The sequence below is a fragment of the Aotus nancymaae genome, unplaced genomic scaffold, assembly GCF_030222135.1.
Source record: "Aotus nancymaae isolate 86718 unplaced genomic scaffold, 86718_ANA_hifiasm-v0.15.2.pri h1tg000076l, whole genome shotgun sequence".
Classification (NCBI taxonomy): Eukaryota; Metazoa; Chordata; class Mammalia; order Primates; family Aotidae; genus Aotus; species Aotus nancymaae.
The window spans coordinates 15,579,857-15,594,352 of record NW_026988491.1 but is presented as its reverse complement, the minus strand read 5'-3'; the positions used below and the strand labels follow the sequence as shown (position 1 = coordinate 15,594,352).

General features: G+C 45.4%; 1 protein-coding gene and 1 non-coding gene across 3 annotated transcripts; one reads left to right on the top strand and one right to left on the bottom strand.

The window, feature by feature from the left end:
- Positions 1–617: 617 nt before the first annotated feature.
- SNU13 (small nuclear ribonucleoprotein 13) lies at positions 618–13,997 on the bottom strand. Of its 2 annotated transcripts, none has more exons than XM_012476657.3 (3): positions 13,894–13,997; positions 5,599–5,719; positions 618–1,876 (listed from the first exon to the last, which is right to left on the bottom strand). In XM_012476657.3, the coding sequence occupies exons 1-3, from the start codon at positions 13,894–13,896 to the stop codon at positions 1,614–1,616; spliced, it is 387 nt and encodes a 128-aa protein (XP_012332080.1). In that variant the 5' UTR covers positions 13,897–13,997; the 3' UTR covers positions 618–1,613. The 2 variants fall into 2 exon arrangements, with proteins under 2 accessions (XP_012332080.1, XP_012332079.1); XM_012476656.3 differs by lacking the exon at positions 13,894–13,997 and adding an exon at positions 7,707–7,838.
- On the top strand, positions 5,042–5,149 carry LOC135271365 (U6 spliceosomal RNA). Its single transcript, XR_010339463.1, has one exon. It is a non-coding gene; the product is annotated as a U6 spliceosomal RNA (small nuclear RNA).
- Positions 13,998–14,496: the final 499 nt, after the last annotated feature.

Here is a 14,496-nt window from a genome sequence, read left to right as displayed (position 1 = left end):
CCACCTAGTGGGTAGAGGCCAGTGATGCTACTAAACATCATACAACACACAAGGCAGTCCCCACAACAAATTAGCCAGCTCCAGATGTCAAAGTACAGAGGGAAAGCCAGTTCCAGTGCTAGCAATGCTCCAATTGAGTCTGTATAAGATGACATTTTGAACTGCCAAGGCAGAAACTACCTGGTATTAGGAAACAGCTCTTTCATAGCCTTCTGGTAAAAATGTCTTAAGCCTTAAGCAGCTGGTGAGGCACGGTGGCTCACACCTGTAATCCCAATGCTTTGTGAGGCTGAGATGGCGGATCACCTGCAGTCAGGAGTTCAAGACCAGCCTGGCCAACATGGTGAAGTCCCATCTTTACTAAAAATACAAAAAATTAGCCAGGCATCATGGTGCATGCCTATAATCCCAGCTACTTGGGAGGCTGAGGCAGGAGAATCGCTTGAACCTAGAAGGCAGAGGCTGTAGTGAGCTGAGAGATCATGCCATTGCACTCCAGCCTAGGCAACAAGAGCGAAACTCTTTCTGGAAGAAGAAAAGCAGCTATCACCAGTCTAGTAATGCTATGTCTTCATTCCAGTATGAGCTGGATACCTACTAAGAATCAGGCACTGCCATTCTCTCATGAAAATGGAATTTATTTTTTTATTAGGATGCTCACAGAAGAACACATGAACCAGCACTAATGCGATAAAGAGTACATCTGACCCACACTGTGGCACGACACAGGGGAAGGGCTCTCAGAGTTGGTGCCAAGTGTCCACCAAAGAAAGTCCCATTCACCAGAGGAAGGTTGTTTCCTTGGATTCCATCGTCTCTGCTGCAGCTACCAGCCAGATCTTCATGATCTTCCAGGAATCCTTCATGCCAGCACCAGTTCATGTTCTCTGCCCTTGCCACTCCTGACTCTTTCAAGACCCAGGTCAATGCCTCATGGCTCACTCACCCAGGTCACCTCTGGAATCCTGCAGCACATCTCTTTGGTATGCTGCTGCCCTGCCACCCTCAAGGGCATGATTGGAGGTTGGGGGAGAACATCAACATCAATTACATTACCAAAAGCAAACAGCAGGAGTACATTAGTAAATGATACTTGGACATAGCCTAACTACCTCACAGAACACATGCTTCCTCCCCAAATGATACACAATGCCCCAAGAACAAAGAAAACTCCTTGATCACTTTAACAGGTATGAATGATTCTGTGTGCCAGGCACAAGGGATACACAATGAATGGTGTTTAATTCCACCATACTCTGCACACAATAGGAAGCTAGTGGCTAGGTCTCTATCCTGGCTCCATCAGCTTTCTCCTGACTCTTTCTGCCTTTGAATGGTGCCACCACCCTGCTTCAGCCTGTTCTGAACATTTGTTCATTTTTCAAAAGGGAGGATAAAAGGATGAAGGATGGCAGAGAGAGGGAGGAAAGAAAGGGGGAAAACAACCCTATAAAACAGAACAAAAACACCACAAAAATCCAGAAACCAGATTTAGTACTACAACATTTTATAACAATAGAGAATAGCTGCAACTACTACATGCTAACACAAACAATATGATACACAACCTCGGGGGAGAATTTGGCAGGGAGCACGTGGCAGAGGCCACAGGTTTAGACCAAGAGCCTTTCAATGGACTGCTGAATGGATTGAATCTGCTGTTTCAGCTGTGAGCCTTCTTTGATGGTGACAGAACAGGCGATGACAGGCCTGGAGACCCCACAGGCTCTCCCCAGGGCCTGCTTGGAGCGCACAAACACATAGGGCACATTCTTGTCTTCGCACAGCAGCGGGAGGTGCAGAATGATCTCCAGTGGCTCGGCATCTGCAGCCATCACAATGAACTCAGAGATGCCCCTGTTGAGGGTTTTGGTGGCTGCGGAGAGAAGGGTGTGAAGCTAATAGGTGATGTGGGCTTGGGCAGGGCAGCCACATCAAAGCGATATCCAGAAAAAATTACAGGTACAAGAAAACTGGGCAAAATGCCTAGGCACATACAATTATGAGAGCGGCCCTGGGATATGACAAAGGATTCAAACACAATGGCCTCTTCTGAAGCCCTGCATTAAACCCACCACTTATCTTCAAAACACGTCCTGAATATCACCACTTTTTTTTTTTGAGATGGAGTCTTGCTCTGTTTTCCAGCTGGAGTGCAGAGGCGCAATCTCAGCTCACTTCAACCTCCACCTCCTGGGTTTAAGTGATTCTCCTGCCTCAGCCTCCCAAGTAGCTGGAATTACAGGCAAGTGCCACTGTGCCCGGCTAATTTTTGTATTTTTAGTACAGACAGGGTTTCACCATGTTGTCCAGAACTCCTGACCTCAAGTGATACACCCACCTCGACCTCCCAAAGTGCTGAGATTACAAGCTTGAGCCACTGTGCCCGGCCTAATCTGACCACTTCTTTTTACTCCTCTGCTACACTTGTCTAAGTCACCATCATCTCTTACCTTGTCAACTGCAACAGCTTCCACAAACCCCCACCAGCAAGAATTAGTATATTCTCAAGGTAACTGTGACCAAGAGTCAAGAGTTTTACTATCTCAATCTGCCATAATCAGTACTTCTAGAAAGCTCACCCAACATGTGACTCACCATGCAAGTTCAACAACCCACAGCACCATTTCAGATGCATACTATCGTGATTGCTTGCCTCTGTGGCTCAGTCCGAATACTCTGCATTCATGCTGCAGTACTCGACAAGGGCACACACTCTGGAGCTACACTGCCTGAGTGCAAATGATGGCACTCATTGTCGTTTGACAAATGACCTTTAGCAAGGTGTTTAACTTCCCTTACATTTATCATCTATAAAGTAACACAGTACAATAATTCTACCTAATAGGATTCTTGAAAGGATTAAACAAGTTAATAAGAATGGGGCCAGGCGCTGTGGCTCACGCCTATGATCCCAGCACTTCAGGAGGCCAAGGCGGGTGGATCACGAGGTCAAGAGATCGAGACCACCCTGGTCAACAAGGTGAAACCCCGTCTCTACTAAAAAATACAAAAATTAGCTGGGCATGGTGGCGCGTGCCTGTAGTCCCAGCTACTCGGGAGGATGAGGCAGGAGAATTGCTTGAACCCAGGAGGTAGAGGTTGCAGTGAGCGGAGATCCTGCCATTGCACTCCAGCCTGGGTAACAAGAGCAAAACTCCGTCTCAAAAAAAAAAAAAAGAATTAAAAAAAAAAGTTAATAAGAATGATGAGGCTGGGCACAGTGGCTTGCACCTGTAATCCCAGCAGTTTGTGAAGCCGAGGCAGGCAGATTGTTTGAACCCAGAAGTTTGAGACCATCCTGGGTAACATGGCAAAACCCCATCTCTACTAAAAGATAAAAAAAATCAGTCAGGTGTGGTGGTGTGCACCTGTAGTTCCAGCTACCTGGGAGGCTGAGGTGGGAGGATCACCTAAGCCCAGGAGGTCGTGGCTGCAGTGAGCCATGATGATGCCACCACACTCCAGCCTGGGCTACAGAGTGAGACTGTCTCAAAAAAATAATAATAATAAATAAAAATGGCTGATACATGGTAACTGCAAAGCATGTTCAAAATCTTTCTACTCATTTCCCATTTTGTACTCACAGAAAAATGTAAACTGCTAACAATGGCCTACTAGGAGATCTCATGGGATCTCCTAGTACCTCTCATCCCCTCACTTAGTTCCAGCCACATGCCAGCCTCCTTAGAATCCCTCAAGCATGCCTTTGCACCACGCCCAAAAATGTTTCTTCCCAAAACCCCTATTTGTTCTCTGCTCAAACTTCAACTCCTCAGACAGACCTTCTCTGAATACTTTACCTAAAAAGACCCCACCACTGCCATTCCTATCCCCCTTCTCTACTTTATTCTCTTTTACAGCATTCTTTACCACCAGACATAAAACCTATGTCTTTCTCCACTGAAATGTACACTCCAAGAAGGCAGAGACTTCGTTTTGTTCACCAATGCATTATCAGCATATACACATGTGCCTGGCACACAGTAGGCTGCCAATAAATAAGGGAAGAAAGAATACTTGACACTGAGGCAGAGGTATGGAAAATTGTTGCCTCTTTCTCCCCGAACTCCTAGTAAGCACATTCTGAATTGAAGTCTTGAGCCTGAACATCTCCATTCAAGGACCTGTCTGTCCTAAGTACCTGCGTGCCTAGCACCATGCAAAGTGCGGCAAGAGGAAATAAGCTTGCTCTATGTCCATGAGTCCTCATCCACCTGAGGTGTAAGAACTCATGCCCTTGCCCAGCTGAGCTGACCTGAGTGCATCAAGTGAGAAGAGAGACCTCCCGGGAGAGCTGGTGAGTCACCCTGCAGTGCACCATTGGTCACTGCTATACCAGGCACTGCAGTTACTGCAGTGTGACGAGCAGGGAGGAAAAGAGCACCATGATGAGATACAGAGAGTCAGCTTTATCTTCCTTCAGCAACACAGATGAAAGTGATTCTAATGGTTCTCCTAAATCTCAAACACAATTGACAAAATCTCTGATGTTTCCATTAAAATCTTCAACGACGAACTCTATCACACCAAACTGCCCGGCATCTGGTAAAATCAGAGTATTTTGGCTGGGCATGGGGACTCATGCCTGTTATCCCAGCACGCTGGGAGGCTGAGGCAGGTGTTCGAGACCAGCCTCAGCAACAGAGCAAGATTCTGCCTCAAAAAAACAAAAAAAAAAAAAAAAAAAAGGGCCAGGCACAGTGGCTCACCTGAGGTCAGGAGTTTGAGACCAGACTGACCAACATAGTGAAACCTCATCTCTACTAAAAATACAAAATTAACCGGGTGTGCTGGTGCATGCCTGTAATCCCAGATACTTGGGAGGCTGAGGCAGGAGAATCACTTGAACCCAAGAAGTGGAGGTTGCAGTAAGCCAAGGTCCTGCCACTGCACTCCAGCCTGGGCAACAAGAGCAAAACTGTCTCAAAGAAATAAATAAATCAAAATAAAAAATAAAGTATCATGCATACATAATTATTCTACTAAAGAACAGCATTTTTTTTTCTTTTTCTTTCTTTTTTTTTTACCAAGGGAGGTGGTGCTCCCTTTGGCAGCACATATGCTAAAATTGGAATAATACAGAGAAGTATTAGCATGGACCCCGCACAAAGATGACATGCAAATTCGTGAAGAGTTCCATGTTTTTGAATAATTGCATCCAAAAAAAAAAAGTCAGGGGGAGAGGGGTAGGGAATGTTTCTGGAAACCAAATAAAATTCATGAATGCTAAGTATCCACAGTATAAAAGATGCTAAAAAGCATTAATATACCTTTCCTTCTGATGGCTCTGGAGAGGTCATACAGTTACTATATAAAGTCTTTACAACTGCTTTCAAATGGCTCAGCAAAAATAAAATTCATTTATAAAGTGTAAAAGAAGGTAAATGTGGCAAAATGTTAACAATTTGTGGGTCTAAAAAAAATTCTTAGCCCATCAGCTTTGGCATCTAATGCCAAAATGCTGCACTTAGGTCCTTCTACTGGTTGCAGTCAAGAGCATCTAGCCCTCCTCCCAAATTGGAAATCTAGACCAGAGGCCCCAGATGGAAACATGTGCCTTTAACATTTCCCCAGAACACCCTGTGGCTGCCTTACCCTCATTGGCTCCTTTCCGAAGCTGCTTATAGTTACATGACTGCTGAACAAGGTCCAGTAGTTTCTTGGTGAGGTGGGCATCGGCGAGGGGATAGGCCTTCGGATTCACATCGGCCTCAGTCTAAGGAGGGGGAGATAAAAATATTAGTCAAATTGAACTGGAAGTTTTCCTACCTAAGTCACAAAATACTAATCAACAATTGAGAAATAGGGAGCAGCTGCCCTGCTCCCTCATCCTCCAACACACAGAACACCATGTAGTTAACAATGAGCTTTCCATTCCTACCTTCAGAAAAAAGGAAATACATTATTAGAAACTATACAGTTCAATGAAGTATACTAAAGCTCATGTACTTTTGTCTCTTCAGCTGAATGTTCGATAATATTACAGCAAATGGATTAAAAATGGGCTCCCATGGCTCAGCATCCATTTGAGTCCATGGGTAATCTGTGTTTTGTTTTGTTTTTTAAACGCGGTCTCACTCTGTTGCCTGGGCTGGAGTGCAGTGGCCTGATCTCAGCTCACTGCAACCTCTGCCTCCCGCGTTCAAATGATTCTTGTGCCTCAGCATCCGAAATAGCTAGGACTACAGGTGTGCACCACTACACCTGCCTAATTTTTGTATTTTTTTTTGTAGAGATAGGGTTTCACCATGTTGGTCAGGCTGGTCTTGAACTCCTAGCTCACATCTGTAATCACAGCACTTTGGGAGGCTGAGTGCAGGTGGATCATCTGAGGTCAGGAGACCATTGGTAATCTTTAAATTTGAACTTCTGTATTCCACCTGAATTTACGGAATCAAAACTAAGATATAATTTACAGTAAATGTAGCACAAAATTCTTTTAATTCCCCATTCCACATGCAAATCTTCTGTTCAAACCCCTGATTTCCAACAGACCAAAGTATTTCCTCACCTACTCTGCAATACACAAAAAATGGTTCCAAAATTGCTACACCAATATACCACCTCTACCAACAAACTCACCAAGGTCAAAATTTATTTTTGTTCTTAGGATATATCCTACCAAAGCCATCCAGTGATAGTACTATGCTCACAAATTATTCAAATTGAAATTTTCCTTGTGGTTAGCAATTTGGTATACAATTAAGACTTGTTTGTAGTCAGCTTGCTTTAAATTTTATTTTTTGAATATGTAAAATATCTTCATGATTTAAAAGTCAAAACTATGCTAGTGATAGCAACTCAGTGTTGTGAAAACCGGGAAAAGGAACAATCATCTTCTGTGCCTTTCCTAAACACCGTATTAGGAGGTAACTAAATAGAAGATGAAAAATACCTCTTGTATCACTATTCCACCTAATAAATAAAGAGGAAATGGTACACTTAAATATCACCAACTTGAAACCCTTATTAACTAATTAATGGCATTTGCAGTTATGTTAAAAATCCTTACTTTACAGATACATACTGTAATACTTATGGATAAAATGGCGTCATTGAGATGTGCGTCAAAATAATCCATGTACGGATCGGGCGCAGTGTCTCATGCCTGTAGTCCCAGCTACTTGGGAGGCTGAAGCAAGAGAATAGCTTGAACCCAGGAGGCAGAGCCGAGACTGCGCCACTGCACTACAGGCGACAGAGCGAGGCTCCATCTCAAAAAAAAAAAAAACAAATAAAAAATGACGCATGTAGGGAGCGAACTGAGTGAGCGGCCTGCCTGTTCCGCTCCTTCCATCTCATTCCCACAGCTCCAGTTAACCATTTTCATTAATTTTCTTTCTTTCTTTCTTTCTTTTTTACAAGCACAGCACATATTTATTCAAGGGTATACTCATATTAAAACCCGGGGGCAGCCCCCAATGTGGCCATTGAGTATTAATGTGCGAATCTCAAGTGATTCGCTGCGGCCGCAATCTAACCTCGGCCTTGGAGGCTGGACACAAGGTGGGCGGCAGTCGCTGGAGACGGTCGGGTGGGAACACTTATCTATCGCGCCTGCCTCGGTGGTCTCCTGCGGGACACCACGTGCCTGCCTTTTTCTCCTTCAATTTTTTTTACAGCTTTTTTTTTATATAGCTGGCTCGCGGCACCGCGGTTCTGAGGAGGTGACCCGTGGGTAGTGGCCCAGTAGGAACACTCACCATAGCGTCTGTCTTGGTAGTCTCTCCTTGGACACCGCAAGGACACCACGCGTGTTAGTCTGGGGTGGTCTGCTGCCCCGCACCGCAAGGACACGGATGCCCCGCCCCAGGAGCAGGAAGTGACGCCAATGCCACCAGCGGAAGTGACGTCCAGGGCCAGACAGTCACCAGGACGCCCTGTCTTCTATCTAACTCGTTATCTTAGGCAAACCTGTCTTGGTCCCAAGATGACTGGGAGGAATTAGGTGAAGGATGGAGTTTGTTCTCTAAAGTGGAGAGGTTGGGGGAGGTCGAGGGAATACCTCTGTATTATTTTTCTATTCCCCACACATTGATTGATTGATTGATTGACGGAGCCTCCCTCTGTTGCCCAGGTTGATGTGCACTGGCATGATCTCGGCTCACTGCAACCTCCGCCTCCCGGGTTCAAGTGATTCTCTCGCCTCACTGCCTCCCGGGTACCTGGGATTATAGATGCCCGCGACCACGCCCAGCTAATTTTTGTATTTTTAGTAGAGACAGTGTTTCACCACGTTGGTTAGGCTGGTTTTGAACCCCACACCTCAGGTAATCTGCCCGCCTCAGGCTCCCAAAAGTGCTGGGATTACGGGCGTAAACCACCGTGTCCGGCCTATCCTTTATTTGTAATGTCTATAGAGTATGTCACCTTCATGTGTTACTCAAAACTTTCACTTTTTTTTGAGACAGGGTCTCGCTCTGTCACCCAGGCTAGAGTACAGTGGTGCGATCTCTGCTCACTGCAACCTGCTCCCAAGTTCAAGTGATTCTCCGGCCTCAGCCTCCAAGTAGCCGGTACTACAGGCACGCACAACCATGCCCGACTAATTTTTTTTTTTTTTTGAGACGGAGTTTCGCTCTTGTTGCCCAGGCTGGAGTGCAATGGCGCATTCTCAGCTCACCGCAACCTCCAACTCCTGGGTTCAAGCGATTCTCCTGTCTCAGCCTCCCAAATAGCTGGGATTACAGGCATGTGCCACCACGTCCGGCTAATTTTTTGTATTTTTAGTAGAGATGGGGTTTCACCATATTGGTCAGGATGGTCTCTAACTCCTAACCTCAAGTAGATCCCCTTGCCTTGGCCTCCCAAAATGTTGGGATTACAGGCATAAGCCACCACGCCTGGCTGTCTCTTATTTTTTTTTTTGATTAATCATTCTGAAGGGGACCTTTCAAAGAATCATCTTCTGATTTTGTCTATCCTATAGCAGTATGATCTACTTTCTTTTCTTTCTTTCTTTTTTTTAAAGACAGAGTCTCACTCTGTTGCCCAAGCTGGAGTGCAGTGGCATGATTAAAGCACACTGCAGCCTCCAACTCCTGGGCTCAAGTGGTCCTCCTGCCTCAGACTCCCAAGTAGTTGGGGACTACAGGCATCACCATCACATCTGGCTAAGTTTTTAATTTTAGAGGGACTGTCTCATTATGTTTCCCAGGCTAGTCTTGAATTCCTGGCCTCAAGCAATCTTCTTGCCTTGGCCTCCCAAAGTACTGGGATTACAGGCATACAGGGGTAAGCCACTGTGCCCAGCCCATTTATATATATATATATATATATATATATATATATATATATATATTTTTTTTTTTTTTTTTTTTTTTTGAGACGGAGTTTCGCTCTTGGTACCCAGGGTGGAGTGCAATGGCGCGATCTTGGCTCACCGCAACCTCCACCTCCTGGGTTCAGGCAATTCTCCTGCCTCAACCTCCTGAGTAGCTGGGATTACAGGCACGTGCCACCATGCCCAGCTAATTTTTTGTATTTTTAGTAGAGACGGGGTTTCACCATGTTGACCAGGATGGTCTCAATCTCTTGACCTCGTGATCCACCCGCCTCGGCCTCCCAAAGTGCTGGGATTACAGGCGTGAGCCACCGCGCCCGGCCCCATTTATATATTTTTAATCTTTCACTATTTTGTTTAACCTCATATCTATACCTAATGTGTTATCTCATATCTATATTATGTTTCATTCAGTATATCTGTAAAATAAACTTCTAGAAGTGGGATTAGTGAGTCAAAAGATATAATATGTATTTGTAACTTTCACATCTTTCCAAATTGACCCTATACAGGGTTTAGCAACTTGTACACTGCCAGCAATGCATGACAGTACTTTTTTTATTATTCCCCAAAACTTTGACAACTGTGTCAAACTGAAGCAGCTTCGTTGCCTGGGGTAAATATCTGGGTTTCATTGTCTTGTGTCAAGAAAATTTAGGACACAGACACACAGGAGGAGTTTAGGAGCAGAGGTTTTTTTTTGTTTTTTTTTTTTTTTTATCTCAGCTCACTGCAACCTCTGCTTCCTGGGTTCAAGCAATTCTCCTACCTCAGTCCCCACCAGTAGTTGCGATTACAGGCATGCGCCAGTATGCCAGGCTAATTTTTGTACTTTTAGTAGACACTGGGTTTCACCATTTTGACCAGGATGGTCTCGAACTCCTGACCTCAGGTGATCTATCCGCCTCGGCCTCCCAAAGTGCTGGGATTACAGGCGTGAGCAACAGTGCCCGGCCTTTCCTTCTACTTTCATTGGGGTTATTTTGTCCTTGTGTTTTTCCCCTACTTTTGAGCCCCTTTCTCCCTAGCATAAGCATCTTAGGCTCTAAGCAATACTTTCATTATATCCTTTCATTTGTTTCTTCTCCCCTCTGCCCTCGTCACTTAAGCTCTGGTATGTGGTATTTTCATTATTGTTCGGTTCCATTTTTGAATTTCTACTACAATTTTTAAATCTCTCTGATAATTTATATTTTTCATTTCAAAGTACTTTGTTACTAATTTTTAACTTATTTGCATTTTGGCTGGGCAAAAATGGTGTAGTATTATTACCAATGTTAAAATTTGTAGGGCTTGCTTTATGGCCAATTTTCAAAAACGTTCCATGTTTGAAAGGTGTATTCTGAACTGGCTGAAGTAGCTCAGGCCCATAATCCCACCAACTTGGGAAAGTGAGGTTGGGGACTGATTGAGGCCAGAAGTTTGAGACCATCCTTGGCAACACAGTAAGACCCCCATCTCTAAAGATATTTAAAAACTTAGCTGGGGCAGTCCAGGTGCAGTGGCTCATGCCTGTAATCTGAGCACCTTGGGAGGCTGAGGCAGGTGGATCTCTCCAGGTCAGGAGTTCAAGACCAGCCTGGCTTAACATAGTGAAACTCTGTCTCTACTAAAAATGCAAACATTAGCTGGGTGTGGTGGCACATGCCTGTAATCCCAGCTACTTGGAGGTTGATGCAGGAGAATCACTTGAACCCAGGAAATGGAAGTTGCAGTGGGCCAAGATCACATCACTTTACTTCAGCCTGGGTTAAAGAGCAAAACTCTGTCTTAAAATAAAATAAAAAAATTCACCCTGTCTTTTTGTTGTTGTTGAGACAAGGTCTCACTCTGTTACTGAGGCTGGAGTGCAGTGGCATGACCACAGGTTACTGCAGCCTCAACCTCCAGGGCTCAAGTGATCCTCCCACCTCAGCCTTCCCAGTAACTGGGACTACAAGTATGGGCCATCACACTTGGCTAAGTAAAAAAAAAATTTTTTTTAGGCTGGGCATGGTGGCTGATGCCTGTAATCCCAGCACTTTGGGAGGTCGAGGCAGGAGAATCGCTTGAACCCGGGAGGCAGAGGTTTAAAAAAAAAAATTGTAGAGATGGGGTCTCACTATGTTGCCCTGGGTGGTCTCCAACTCCTGAGCTCAAGCGATTCTCTCACCTCAGCCTCCCAAAGTACTAAAATTACAGGCTTGAGCCACAGTGCCTAGCCACATCCTATCTTTTAACTGGAGCACTCAGTCCCTTTGTATATTTAAGTATTGGTATAATGGCTTCAAATTTTCCTCCTCCTTTTGTACCTTATATTTGTTCCACCTGTTCTGATCTTTTTTTTCTTTACTTCCTCTGGATTTATCACTGCAATTGCACTATTTTCCCCTTTACTGATCTGGACTGTATTTTTAAGTTTTTTAAATTTTTAATTTTTTTTTTTTTGAGATGGAGTCTCCCTCTGTCACCCAGGCTGGAGTGCAGTAGTGCAATCTCGGCTCACTGCAACCTCTGCCTCCCGGGTTCAAGCAATTCTCCTGCCTCAGCCTTCTGAGTAATTGAGACTACAGGCATGCACCACCACACCTAGCTAATTTTTGTATTTTTAGTAGAGACAGGGGTTTCACCATGTTGGCCAGGTTGGTCTCAAACTCCTGAGTGATTCACCCACCTCGGCCTCCCTAAGTGCTGGGATTACAGGCATGAACTACCACAACTGGCCATACAAATATGTTTTATTTGATACTACAGTAGGGACATTTTCATTAATAATTTGTCACGTTTTATTTTTATGTATTTTTTTTTTTTGAGATGGAGTCTTGCACTGTCACTCAGGCTGGAGTAAAGTGGTAGGATCTCAGCTCACTGCAACCTCCACCTCCCAGGTTAAAGCAATTCTCCTTGCCTCAGCCTCTCAAATAGCTGGGACTACAGGTGCACACCACCATGCCAGGCCAATTTTTTTGTGTGTATTTTTAGTAGTGACAGGGTTTGACTATGTTGACCAGGCTGGTCTGGAACTCCTGACCTCGTGATCTGCCCACCTCAGCCTCCCAAAGTGCTGGGACTGAGTCACCAAGCCCAGCCCTATCGCATGCTTTAAAATAGATATATTTAAAAATATTACACGTAACCCCAAATTATGTACAATTATGATATGTCAATTTAAAAACTTTAAAAACTGCCCTTTTCAACAACCCATTCTCTGGAAATCAAGATACTCAACTCCCAATAAACATTAAATTCATAAAAGAGGAAGACTTCAGGAATCTGAACAACCATCAAAGACCTAATTGTTTCACTCTTAATCAACAAAAAGTTAAACTCAATTTTAAAACCAAACTACCTAGCTTATAAACACTAATTGAAAGTTGTTTAGGGTATATTTATTCGCCTTTCAATTTCTTCACTGGTTAAAAAAATGAATGAATGATATCATACCGCCAGACAACCTAAATCCCTACCTAGAATGATCAGTTTGGTTTCCTGGTACACCAGACAGTCAAAACTTGCACGGTTTTGACTGAACAACAAATATTGCATGCTCACTCCATACCAAGCATGAGGACTAGATATTTAACATGCTTTATTACATTTGCTCCTCACAACATCCTCATGCACTGTCATCCCCATTTTACAGTGGAGGAAAACTGCAAAGTTCAACCTGAGACCATCCGATTCGAAAACGTTTCACGGAACTACGTTAAGAGAAGCACTGAATTTGGAAGCTTCAAGTTCTAGGCTCAGCCACGTACTAAGCTTTAAAATGCATGGGAGGAGGTGTTGGGGGAGTGCTACTGCAGGGATCCTAGCCCTGCTGGAAGGATGAACTACAGAAGTTACAGGGTTTTGCAAACTCTTCCCTCGTCACCAAATGCCAACCAAAGCTAGCTACGCCAGGACACACGTTTTACAACTCTCCCTAGATGTTTAAAAGTCGGAGACCAGCAAGAGTTTAGAGAAGCCGCACGTGGTGCTATCAGGACTTCTGGCTTTGGAAGTCACCGCCTTGCAGAAGTCTTTCCTGCGCTCCAGGCCGTGGTTCGGGCTCACTTCATGTTTTCCACAGCTCCCCAATGCCAATCTCTCTAAGTTCCTGGCACGTGTAAAACTCGCGGCGGGAATCAGGCGCAGACCCACGGGAGATCTGCTTCTCCTGAACTCCAGCAACAGAGGTGAGATGAGGTAGGGTTGGTAGGAGAGGCTGATCCGAATCCCAGGGTCCCCCCAATATCGTAGATTTCGTACTTAAAGAAAAAAGGGGAGGGAAGATGGAGTCAAGTTTTTTTTCGCCCAACTTTTTGCCCTCTCCCACGTGGGTTGGTCTCTTTCTCCCTGGCTGGGTCATGTCCCCTCCGCGCGCCGCAAGCCTTCGGCCACACAGACCGTGCGGCAAACCATCTCCGACCACAGCAGCAGGGATCCTTAAGTTTCCTGAGTTCTAACCTCAGGCCAGACTGTTGGGACCCCGCGGCTGCTGGAGTTCTAACTTAGGACCGGGCGGTTAAGACCCAACGTCGGCGGAGGAGACGGCGCAGGGTCTAAGCTTCCATCTAACAGGTTAGGGAGTGGACGCAACCCCGAGTTTCCCGCTTCCCGGTCCCTCGGCCGGCGTACGCACTCACCATGGCAGCGATTCCGCGGGCTCGGCACGCCAATGGGAGCGCAGTCGACGTCTGAGAAGCGCTCCCCTCCACCGGAACTTACAGAAGAAGAAGCGGAAACGGTCCCGCGCGGCAGGAAGCGAAGGTGACGCTACCCGAACGAGCGGGCCCCGCCCCCTACGGGGGCACTGGCGCGGTAACCGAGTCAGTGTTGGTGAAGGAACGTACATTGGCGTTCTTATGAGCTGTGTAGTACAGATTATTGTCAGAAGCAATGAGTTAAAAATTCAAAAGTAACCCACTGGCCGGTCGCAGTGGCTCACGCCTGTAATCCCAGCATTTATGGGAGGTCGAGGCGTGCGAATCACCTGAGGTCAGGAGTCCCAGACCAGCCTAGCCAAAATGGCGAAACCCCATTTCCACTAAAAATACAAAAATTAGCCGGGCGTAGTGGCGCATGCCTGTAGTCTTAGCTACATGGGAGGCTGAGGCAGGAGAATCTCTTGAACCCAGGAGGCAGAGGCTGCAGTGAGCCGAGATCTCGCCACAGCACTCCAGCCTGGGCGACAGATTGAGACTCCGTTTCAGAAAAACAAAACAAAACAAACAAAAGCAACTAGAGAA